Genomic DNA, 12,641 nt, shown 5'->3' on the forward strand with positions numbered 1-12,641 from the left:
ACATACAAAAAGGTACAGGAAATAAGGTCATGAACATTCATGTACCCACTGTCTAGCCCAAGAAATAAAATAGTAAAATAACATTGAAGTGTTTCCTGTTGTCCCTCGTGCTTCACTGTGAGGCAGATTTGTGACAGTGATATCTGCATTTAAGTCATACACTTCGTTGCTGCTGGTGAAGAATGATTTTGCTTCTCTGATGGAGGGCTGACTCAGCTGGGAAAGGCTATCCCCCTCTGTACCTCCAACACAGGCATATATGATAGATGGTAGAATGGGTTCAAGTGGGTGTTTGGAGAATCTTTTTATTTTTCCTTTTGAATTGTCTTTAAGAGCAGGAGCACATAATTAGCCTTCTTTGCATGAGGCTTCAAGGATCTGCCTTTGCAGTCTCGATTTAACTTGTATCAGTGGTTCTCAGAGTCTGTAGCCCAAGGCTTCCCAACTGATGTGTATAGCACCTTGATATCCTTCAGGTGGCTTACAGGTATGCCAGGGTATTGACCCCTTCAGTGAGCAGCCTCTTTCAGTTACCCCAGTTCCCATACACATATTCTTAAGGGCCATAATGTGAAAAAGGTTGGAAAGCAGTGACCACCAACCTCCCAGCCCCAGTTGCTTTTACTGATTGCGGCAATAAGTGTGAGTGGGAAGAAGGATGATGACATTTTAGAAGCGTTGAACAGTGTATACCAGTTGCTAATTTAAACCGAAAACAACAATATAGCTTATACTAAAAGAAACCAGTTCACAGACCATCTGGAAGTGCTGATGGATTCAGGGTCCCTTTCAGGGACCACTACCTTAGCTTGTTTCTTGAGTATAACCATAGGAGAGAAAGAAAGACATTTTGATGCATTCCAATCCTCAATTACAATTATTTATTGATGATTCTCTCCCCTCCCACTTAGAGGTGTTATTGGAAGCCATTTCAGAAGTTATTTTTATTATGACTATTTCAGACATCTGAAAAGTGTAAAAAACAAAATAACGAACCTCCATAGGCCTACTATGTAGTTTAATACATAAAACATTAGCATTGTATTGAAACCCGTGTGCATTTCTCCCTCACTGCATTCTCCTCACTCCCTGCACTGTTTCCTTAAATGACCATTATTCTAAACTTGTTTTTTATCATTTCAATGTATATATTTACATTTTTACTACAATACCTAGTATTTTGAGTGTTTTTAACTATATAAACCTTTTTAAATTCAACATAATGCTTCTGAGATTTTTCCACTTGGTACGTGTAACTTTACATTCTTCTTTTAAAACTATACTATGATATTCTCTTTTCCTATTGATAGATGCCAAAAATTATTTCAGAAACTTAAGTTTTGGGGGGGGAGATTTTCATATGTATTTTGTTTAAGACAAAAGTCAAAGTTCAAAGTCTTTTTTATTTAAAAAAAAATCTATGTATGTTTTACTTAAGCCAAATGTCATCAGAGTTTAAAATGAATACCAGAATTGAATATTGGCTCTCTGATTAAATGATTCAAGTATTTTCTGGGTGCAATCTAATTGGACTTTTGCATTAAAAATGTCAATCATTTACACTGGATGGCTAGAACACTGACATATTTAGGGACCAGTGCCAATACTATTTGGAATATGTAAAGAAGTTCCAGATGTACATCCTAAATTAAATAGTTACTTTGAGGCTTTAAAAACGTTTTAATAGAAGCCTAGCACAGTGAAGCCAATTATTGCTTTAATGTAACATCGTGTTGAAAGTTGAACAGCAATTTAAGTATCACACATCATCATATATCATGTTTTACAATTTTGTATGTTTTCTCCCCTCAAAATATCACATTTTTAGGTAAATAAAGTTAAACAAGAAAAAGATGTTTTAAATTCGGAAGTTCTTGAACAGAGAAAAGTCTTAGAAAAATGCAACAGAGGTATGTATTTCCAGTCTTTTTCCTCAAATATATATGTAATTTATTTTGTTTATATATATTTTGTGTTGTTTTATACTGGTGTCTAAATATTCTTGTAGCAAAAATCTTCTATATTGTGTTTTCCTAACTTCTAGCAATGAGTCTCTCTCATTCCTGTTCTTTTACCACCTACCTGAGAGTCTGGGGACATTTAAAAGTGCTTTTGCTTGAGGAATTCATGACCCACTCATTTTGAAACTTCAAACCTAAATACTCTTGTCCTGCATATATCCTGGGACCATGGCCATATTGACTATCCCCTCAGTATTTATATATCTGGTAGGTTAATTGGTAAACCTCTCCTCGATCCAGAAGAGATTAGGATATCTACATAAATACATGCAACATTATATGATAAAATTTTAAATTAAGAGGATATGGAAAATGGGACAAAGGGAAAGTGAGAATATATGTTAATGTACAAAGTGCTTATTACTTACTCCGAGTTCTTGCACATTTCTTGCCTGTGTGCCTGTAGTCTGGCTCTGAGCTATCTAGGAGCCAGAGTGATGAGAGATTCATGATCATTTTTATAAATCACGTAAAAATTTACCTGTTGGTCAGGAGAAGCAGACCTGGTCTCATGGTGAGAAGGAACTTTCTCCAGAGGCTACTTCTAGTGAAAATTCTGTGTAATTTGGTTCCATCATCCTTGTCATAAAACACAGCATCAAGTCTCATGGGACCATTTCTTATGTCCCCTGGTTTAGGGCAAAGGAGCAAAGTGCAGTTGTGCAAACATAATTCTTAAGGGAGGGGACTTACTATGCTTTTTGTTCTCCTTTTTTCCCTCAGCCACTGTCTTTCCTAGTTCAGAAGCTACAACACTAAAAGGAAACCTTTCAGACCCAGGGCCTTCCCTATTGTTATTGGTGGTAGTTCTCCATCTTTGTGTCATTCATGAATTGAGTTTTTTTTTTTTAGTAAATAAAGGACATTGTAGCTAAGTGTGGGAGATGCACTAGGTTGTAACATTTCCTCTGCCTTTTGTGCATTTAAGAAGATAGAAATGGTGTAGAAGAATTTTCAGTCGTGATGCACTGTGCTGGAAACAGAGGGCTCTGCAGAGGTTAATATCATGGACTTTGCCTTCAGGGAGACCCTTATCTAGGAAGAGAGAGATTATATAAATAAATACATGACTAGGACCAACCGAATTTCTTTCAGAATCCAAGAGGGCCAGGTCATGTGAAAATTCACTTTTTATTATAGTGTTCTGGACATAAAATAGAAAGTCAATTATCTTGCCCAGGGCTTCAGATAGTCATAATCTTCTTTGTTTTCTTTGTGAAATTTCTTTTTTTTAAATCGGTTTGAAAATCATTTAGCTCTCAGGGACCTGTAATTCACATCACAAACCACCACTTCATTGCTTTACTTGAGTAAGACTATTAGTCTTTCCTCTGAGGAGGCAGTACATTGACCGAGTACAGAGTTTGAAATTCTGTGTCATTACGCAGCAAACCAGTCCTTAATCAGTTAGGACTGAAGTGCCCTGGAGGAACAGTTTGTGAAAGCTGCCATTAAGAGAGCCTTTTTAAAGGTTTTTATTGACATGACTCAGCTCAGGATTGAAAGTGCCTTGCTGGAAGCTAATGGAGAGACTAGCGTGCTGTCCACCTATGTGGTTCCTAGTTGGTAATGGCGTCATCACTCCCTCTGTCCTGTCTACATCATTATTTAACAGAATAGGTCACAAAATGTCAAAAAGTAGGAAAGAATTCATGTTGCTCCTATTCGACAGGATAGTCCCTTTGAAGATTTCTGTCCACAGTGATTCTTTAATTCAAAGCTCTGGCTCTGGGCCCATAGGAATCTAAGGCTTTTTCTCTTCTCTATAAACATGGAGAACCCTTTGAAATAACTTACATATGTACATTTTTTCTTTTTATTCAAACAACTTACTTTTTTGGTGGAAAGTATAGATTTATATGGGAAAAGAAAAAAAAAACTCAACCCTTACAGTCCAGAGATAAGCACTATTAACATCTTAGTGTTTATTCTTCCAGGAGAGGAAAGGGGGAGGGGCAATTTAAGGGTAGGGGACTAAGAGGTACAAACTATTATGTATAAAATAAGCTACAAGGGTATATTGTACAACACAGGAAATACAGCCAATATTTTATAATAACTATAAATGGAGCATAACCTTTAAAAATTGTGAATCACTATATTGTACCTCTATAACATATAATATTGTGCATCAACTATATTTCAATCAAAACACCTAATATGTACACTGAATTGTTTATTAAATATGTTTATAACGTATATGGAGTATAAATAAAATACCAACAAAAGAAATACCTTTTTTGCCCATCGGTGCTTTAGAAGCCCCTGAACATCAGTCTCAACTTGTGTTCCTTCCTTGGACTTTTATCATTGCTTTTATTTATAGTTTTGTCAGATATATATATATATCCCTAAATAGCATATTGTTTAATTTTGCATGTTTTTGAACTTTATATAAATGATATCATTTTGCATACGTCCTTCTGCTACTTTTTGTGTTTGTCTGGTTCATCATGTTGAAGGGTATTGCTGTGGTATGTGTATTTTCACTGCTGTAATATTTCATTCAATGTCCATGCCAAAATTCATTTATCCAGTATCTATTTGGTGAATGTTTGAGTTTTTTCCAGTTTTTTTTGCTATTCTAAGTCATGCTGTTATGAAAATTCTTATACATGTCTTCTGGTGCACATATCCAAGAGTTTCACTAAGATATATGCCAAAGGTAAAATTTTATCTTCAATTTCACTACATAATGCCAAATTATTTTTAAAGTAGATCTATAAGTTTATATTCCTCTTAACAGTGTATTTGTTTCCATTGTTCTGTAGTCTCTCCCAACTTGATATAGCTATACTTTAAAATTTTTGCCAGTTGCCTCTTTGGTGAGTATAAAAAGGTAGCTGTGGTTTTACTTTCCTTTTCCTTGGTTACTAATGCAGATGGTAATTGGCCTTTCACATGTTTCCTCTTCAGGGAAATCCTTGTTGACCTGTTTTGTATGTGGCTTTTAAAAAACAAAAATGAACTCATTTAAAAAATATATCAGGAATGTCTTTCCATTCAGTAAATATGCCTCTGCAATGTAATTTTGATGGCAGAATATTTCTTGTACATAACATACTTTACTTACTGATCCTTCAGTGTTAGACCATCTAGATTATTTCACTGTTTTCAGCAATGATGCAGAGAGCACCCTTGCAATTAAATCTCTGTATATGTTCATGATTTATTCTTTTAGAAGAATAAATGCATTCCTAAAAGTGGAATTGTTGAGTCAAAGGGTATGAATAGTTTTAGATTTTAGATTCATATTGCCAAGTTGCCCTCTAAAAAGGTCTTACCAATTTATACTCCAACCAGCAATGAACGTGGGTGCTTATATGCCTGAATAAGGAATCTTTTTGTCACCATTTTTCATCCGTATTCCTGATAATCTCTGTGGCATATTGTCCACTTTCTTTTCTTTGTCTTCTCAAGTGTCCATGCTAGCAGTAGAAGAGTATGAGGAAATGCAAGTGAACTTGGAACTGGAGAAGGACCTTCGAAAGAAAGCAGAGTCGTTTGCACAAGAGGTAAATATCTTTCAGAGACTTCGTATTTTATTTTTATATTTTAAAGAACTTCGCAGATGACATATAAAAATATTTTTTGAGATTGAATAAGCAGTTGTCACTTTGAATTTTGGGAGCTATGGAATAGTATCAAATTCATTGAACTTGGTGTCAGAAGATCTGGGTTTAAATTTTGGCCATGTCATTCAGTTAGTAGTTGTATGTTACTAGCAGTTATTAGCAGTCCCTTAGCCTCTTTGGGCTTCACTTTCACCATCTATAAAATGGGTGATGTTACCAACCTAACCAAGTGGATTTTAAAATCAAATGGCACAATTTTTCAAACGAATTTTGTAAACTATAAAATGCTATATTGGGGAAAGAAATTATATTTAGGGATACCCATCCCATAACTTGTGAGGGAAAAGGCCAGCTTGAGTACAGGATTTTTGCATGTTTCCAGTAGCCTTAAGAATCTAAGTTACATCTCAGTATACCATCTGAAATAACAATATCATGGTCTTAGGATTTCTCTTCAGCTGCTCTTCAGTGCTCTCATTATGTGAGTTGGTTCTTCCGCTTGCTGTGTAACATTGTCATGTTACACATCCATTACCTGAGCCTTTGACCAGAGTAATGACTTTTCTCTCATGTTAGAGATAAGCTTTGAGCTTTTCACGTTCTGGCCTTAACTTTGTTGCCATGTGCTTATTGGGTATTCCATGGCTCTGGGGCTGGTTTCCAGGGAGACGATGAGGCACCAGTTGGCTGAACAGCTGTTACAACTGTAACTGTAACAGCTCCTGATGTGGAGCTGATCTGCATGAGATTTCCATCATGTGTAAATATTTTGAATCTTTGTGCATACTGTAGGTTCAAGGAAAGTAGCTAAGGAAATATAAAACATTCTTAGGTGGACGTGTCCAAGGTGTAGAAGGAAGGCAAAGCACGGGGTTATGGGCATGATATTTGAAAATCAGATGATGGTTTTGTGCAGGAGTTTTTCTGTGCTTGAATGTAGCTGTGCTAGCAATGACCTCTACGAAAGATTTAGTCTGAGAAGATCTGATTTGAAATATTATGATTCATTTTATTCAGAGAGGTTAATGAAAGGTGAGTAAGTATTGTTCTCTTATTTCCTGGAAGGAAGAAAAAAAAAAAATGAAGTGTGTTAGAGCCCTTTGGAAAAAGCTGCAGCATATAAATAATGGAACTAAATAAATGGTTGAGGGGAGGGAGAGTAGAGATAATGTGAAGGTGCCTCCATTGCAAAGCTGAAAATGTTGGCTGATTTTGACCTGAATGCTAGGGTCTTATTTTGAGAGACATTTTCAGTTTTCCATTTCTTGTTTGTAGAATGATGTTAGGATACAAAGCAGCTCAAAGAAAAACTTGAAGGCCATGCAGTAGCAGAGAGGATAGATGAAAGAAGTCAGATTCCTTTAAGAATGAATGGTTCAGTCTGCCATCCACTTGGTGGTGATTGGTGGAAACAATAATGCTGACACGTTAACCCAGAATGAGGAGAGAGAAGTTTGAGGAGACAAAGCAAGAGCGGTGGCACTTACATTACTGGTAGCATAAGTATTTGCAACGGTGCTCAATGATTGTACAATATCTAGGTTTGATCTACACAGTAGTGAGAAGAAAAGACAAAGCGAGATTAGAGCTAGTATACCTTCCCTTTTCATGGTTTACAAATTCTCAGGTTTTCAACAGATAACTACGGTTAAAAGGTACACGACTTACCTTAACCAGAGAAGTACCACTTTTGCGTTTTGTTCTTTAGTGCATTCAGCAAACATCTGGTAAGCCAGATAGTGTGTAGATAATGGGAATATAATGGTGAAGAAAGCAAATATGATCCTTGCCCTGTTGGACTGTACAGTGTAGAGCTGTAGAAATCAATTTTTTTTCCTATTTTCATTTTGCCAAACTTTGAGTATTTGACAGTGCTTTTCTTTTTTTTTTTTTAATTTTTGAATTTAATTTTATTTTTTTATACAGCAGGTTCTTATTAGTCATCAGTTTTATACACATGAGTGTATACATGTCAATCCAAATCTCCCAGTTCATCCCACCACCACCCCCTGCCCCCGCCACTTTCCCCACTTGGTGTCCATACGTTTGTCCTCTACATCTGTGTCTCTATTTCCGCCTTACAAACTGGTTCATCTGTACCGTTTTCCTAGATTCCACATATATGTGTTAATATACGATATTTGTTTTTCTCTTTCTTACTTACTTCACTCTGTATGATGGTCTCTAGGTCCATCCACATCTCTACAAATGACCCAATTTCGTTGCTTTTTACGGCTGAGTAATATTCCATTGTACATATGCACCACATCTTCTTTATCCATTCATCTGTCGATGGGCATTTAGGTTGCTTCCATGACCTGGCTATTGTAAATAGTGCTGCAGTGAACATTGGGGTGCATGTGTTGTTTTGAATTATGGTTTTCTCTGGTTATATGCCCAGCAGTGGGATTGCTGGGTCATATGGTAATTCTATTTTTAGTTTTTTAAGGCACCTCCATACTGTTCTCCATAGTGGCTGTATCAATTTACATTCCCAGCAACAGTGCAAGAGGGTTCCCTTTTCTCCACACCCTCTCCAGCATTTGTTGTTTGTAGATTTTCTGATGATGCCTATTCTAACTGGTGTGAGGTGATACCTCATTGTAGTTTTGATTTGCATTTCTCTAATAATTAGTGATGTTGAGCAGCTTTTCATGTGCTTCTTGGCCATCTGTATATCTTCTTTGGAGAAATGTCTATTTAGGTCTTCTGCCCATTCTTGGATTGGGTTGTTTGTTTTTTTAATATTGAGCTGCATGAGCTGTTTATATATTTTGGAGATTAATCCTTTGTTTGTTGATTCGTTTGCAAATATTTTCTCCCATTCTGAGGGTTGTCTTTTCATCTTCTTTATGGTTTCCTTTGCTGTGCAAAAGCTTTGAAGTTTCATTAGGTCCCATTTGTTTATTTTTGTTTTTATTTCCATTACTCTAGGAGGTGGATCAAAAAAGATCTTGCTGTGATTTATGTCAAAGAGTGTTCTTCCTTTGTTTTCCTCTAAGAGTTTTATAGTGTCTGGTCTTACATTTAGGTCTCTAATCCATTTTGAGTTTATTTTTGTGTGTAGTGTTAGGAAGTCTCCTAATTTCATTCTTTTACATGTAGCTGTCCAGTTTTCCCAGCACCACTTATTGAAGAGACTGTCTTTTCTCCATTGTCTATCCTTGCCTCCTTTGTCATAGATTAGTTGACCATAGGTGCTTGGGTTTATCTCTGGGCTTTCTATCTTGTTCCATTGATCTATATTTCTGTTTTTGTGCCACTACCATATTGTCTTGATTACTGTAGCTTTGTAGTATAGTGTGAAGTCAGGGACTCTGATTCCTCCAGCTGCATTTTTTTCTCTCAGGACTGCTTTGGCTATTCGGGGTCTTTTGTGTCTCCATACAAATTTTAAGATTTTTTGTTCTAGTTCCGTAAAAAATGCCACTGGTAATTGATAGGGATTGCATTGAATCTGTAGATTGCTTTGGGTAGTATAGTCATTTTCACAATATTGATTTTTCCAAGCCAAGAACATGTTAGATCTCTCCATCTGTTTGTATCATCTTTTATTTCTTTCATCAGTGTCTTATAGTTTTCTGCATATAGGTCGTTGGTCTCCCTAGGTAGGTTTATTCCTAGGTATTTTATTCTTTTTGTTGCAGTGATAAATGGGAGTGTTCCATCATTTCTCTTTCAGATTTTTCATCATTAGTGTATAGGAATGCAAGAGATTTCTGTGCATTAATTTTGTTTCCTGCAACTTTACCAAATTCATTGATTAGCTCTAGTAGTTTTCTGGTGGCCTCTTTACAATTCTCTATGTATAGTATCATGTCATCTGCAAACAGTGACAGTTTTACTTCTTCTTTTCCAATTTGTATTCCTTTTATTTCTTTTTCTTCTCTGATTGCCATGGCTAGAACTTCCAAAACTTTGTTGAGTAATAATGGTGAGAGTGGACATCCTTGTCTTTTTCCTGATCTTAGAGGAAATGCTTTCAGTTTTTCACCATTGAGAATGATGCTTGCTGTGGGTTTGTCATATATGGCCTTTATTATGTGGAGGTAGGTTCCCTTTATGCCCACTTTCTGGAGAGTTTTTAACATAAATGGGTGTTGAATTTTGTCAAAAGCTTTTTCTGCATCTATTGATATGATCATATGGTTTTTATTCTTCAGTTTGTTAATATGATGTATCACATTGATTGATTTGTGTATATTGAAGAATCCTTGCATCCCTGGGATGAATCCCACTTGATCATGGTGTATGATCCTTTTAATGTGTTGTTGGATTCTGTTTGCTAGTATTTTATTGAGGATTTTTGCATCTATATTCATTAGTGATATTGGTCTGTAATTTTCTTTTTTTTGTTGTATCTCTGTCTAGTTTTGGTATCAGGGTGATGGTGGCCTCATAGAATGAGTTTGGGAGTGTTCCTTCCTCTGCAATTTTTTGGAAGAGTTTGAGAAGGATGGGTGTTAGTTCTTCTCTAAATGTTTGATAGAATTCACCTGTGAAGCCATCTGGTCCTGGACTTTTGTTTGTTGGAAGATTTTAAATCACAGTTTCAATTTCATTACTTGTGATTGGTCTGTTCATATTTTCTATTTCTTCCTGGTTCAGTCTTGGAAGGTTATACCTTTCTAAGAATTCGTCCATTTCTTCCAGGTTGTCCATTTTATTGGCATAGAGTTGCTTGTAGTAGTCTCTCAGGATGCTTTGTATTTCTGCGGTATCTGTTGTAACTTCTCCTTTTTCATTTCTAATTTTATTGATTTGAGTCCTCTTCCTCTTTTTCTTGATGAGTCTGGCTAATGGTTTATCAATTTTGTTTATCTTCTCAAAGAACCAGCTTTTAGTTTTATTGATCTTTGCTATTGTTTTGTTTCTATTTCATTTATTTCTGCTCTGATCTTTATGATGTCTTTCCTTCTGCTAACTTTGGGTTTTGTTCGTTCTTCTTTCTCTAGTTCCTTTAGGTGTAAGGTTAGATTGTTTATTTGAGATTTTTCTTGTTTCTTGAGGTAGGCTTGTATAGCTATAAACTTCCCTCTTAGAACTGCTTTTGCTGCATCCCATAGGTTTTGGATCATCGTGTTTTCATTGTCATTTGTCTCTAGGTATTTTTTGCTTTCCTCTTTGATTTCTTCAGTGATCTGTTGGTTATTTAGTAACATATTTTTTAGCCTCCATGTGTTTGTGTTTTTTACGTTTTTTCTCTGTAATTCACTTCTAATCTCATAGCGTTGTGGTCAGAAAAGATGCTTGATATGATTTTAGTTTTCTTAAATTTACTGAGGCTTGATTTGTGACCCAAGATGTGATCTATCCTGGAGAATGTTCTGTGTGCACTTGAGAAGAAAGTGTAATCTGTTGTTTTTGGATGGAATGTCCTATAAATATCAATTAAATCTACCTGGTCTATTGTATCATATAAAGCTTCTGTTTCCTTATTTATTTTCATTTTGGATGATCTGTCCATTGGTGTAAGTGAGGTGTTGAAGTCCCCCACTATTATTGTGTTAACTGTCCATTTCCTCTTTTATAGCTGTTAGCAGTTGCCTTATGCATTGAGGTGCTCCTATGTTGGGTGCATATATATTTATAATTGTTATATCTTCTTCTTGGATCGATCCCTTGATCACTATGTAGTGTCCTTTCTTGTCTCTTGTAACATTCTTTATTTTAAAGTCTGCTTTATCTGATATGAGTATTGCTATTCTAGCTTTCTTTTGATTTCCATTTGCATGGACTATCTTTTTCCATCCCCTCACTTTCAGTCTGTATGTGTCCGTAGGTCTGAAGTGGGTCTCTTGTAGACAGCATATAGATAGGTCTTTTTTTTTATATCCATTCAGCAAGCCTGTTTCTTTTGGTTGGAGCATTTAATCCATTCACGTTTAAGGTAATAATCGATATGTATGTTCCTATGACCATTTTCTTAATTGGTTTGGGTTTGTTTTTGTTGGTGCTTTTCTTCTCTTGTGTTTCCTTTAGCATTTGTTGTAGAGCTGGTTTGGTGGTGCTGAATTCTCTTAGCTTTTACTTGTCTGTAAAGCTTTTGATTTCTCCATCAAATCTGAATGAGATGCTTGCCAGGTAGAGTAATCTTGGTTGTAGTTTCTTCCCTTTCATCACTTTAAGTATATCATGTCACTCCCTTCTGCCCTGTAGAGTTTCTGCTGAGAAATCAGCGGTTAACCTTATGGGAGTTCCCTTGTCTGTTATTTGTCGTTCTTCTCTTGCTGCTTTCAATAATTTTTCTTTGTCTTTAAGTTTTGCTAATTTGACTACTTTGTGTTTTGGCGTGTGTCTCCTTGGGTTTATCCTGTATGGGACTTGCTGTGCTTCCTGGACTTGAGTGGCTATTTCCTTTCCCATGTTAGGGAAGTTTTCAACTATAATCTCTTCAAATATTTTCTCGGGTCCTTTCTCTCTCTTCTCCTTCTGGGACCCCTATAATGAGAATGTTGTTGCATTTAATGTTGTCCCAGAGGTCTCTTAGGGTGTCTTCATTTCTTTGCATTCTTTTTTCTTTATTCTGTTCCGCGGCAGTGAATTCCACCATTCTGTCTTCCAGGTCACTTATCCGTTCTTCTGCCTCAGTTATTCTGCTATTGGTTCCTTCTAGTGTATTTTTCATTTCAGTTATTGTATTGCTCATCTCTGTTTGTTTGTTCTTTAATTCTTCTAGGTCTTCGTTTAACATTTCTGGCATCTTCTCGATCTTTGCCTCCATTGTTTTTCTGAGGTCCTGGATCATCTTCACTATCATTATTCTGAATTCTTTTTCTGGAAGATTGCCTATCTCCACTTCATTTAGTTGTTTTTCAGGGGTTTTGTGTTGTTCCTTCATCTGGTACATAGCCCTCTGCCTTTTCATCTTGTCTGTCTTTCTGTGAATGTGGTTTTTGTTTCACAGGCTACAGGATTGCAGTTCTTCTTGCTTCTGCTCAGAAATTAATTTTTGAAGTTAATTTAGTTTACCTTTTTAGTTTCAAAAGGAAGATATATACCTTGTAAACATACACACAATTCTCAAATGTGTAAATTAAAAATT

At 36.0% G+C, this 12,641-nt stretch overlaps 1 protein-coding gene across 5 annotated transcripts in view; it reads left to right on the forward strand.

Moving 5' to 3' along the window:
• Positions 1-12,641, forward strand: part of SHTN1 (shootin 1) — a 103,513-nt gene that overhangs the window by 41,531 nt on the left and 49,341 nt on the right. For all 5 annotated transcript variants that reach the window (XM_067024575.1, XM_059051718.2, XM_067024574.1 and 2 more), the window contains 2 exons: positions 1,829-1,910; positions 5,442-5,536. In XM_067024575.1, coding sequence (XP_066880676.1) covers positions 1,829-1,910; positions 5,442-5,536 — 177 coding nt within the window. The remainder of the gene's footprint in view (positions 1-1,828; positions 1,911-5,441; positions 5,537-12,641) is intronic.

This window comes from Kogia breviceps, chromosome 2 (assembly GCF_026419965.1).
Source record: "Kogia breviceps isolate mKogBre1 chromosome 2, mKogBre1 haplotype 1, whole genome shotgun sequence".
NCBI classification, from domain to species: Eukaryota; Metazoa; Chordata; class Mammalia; order Artiodactyla; family Physeteridae; genus Kogia; species Kogia breviceps.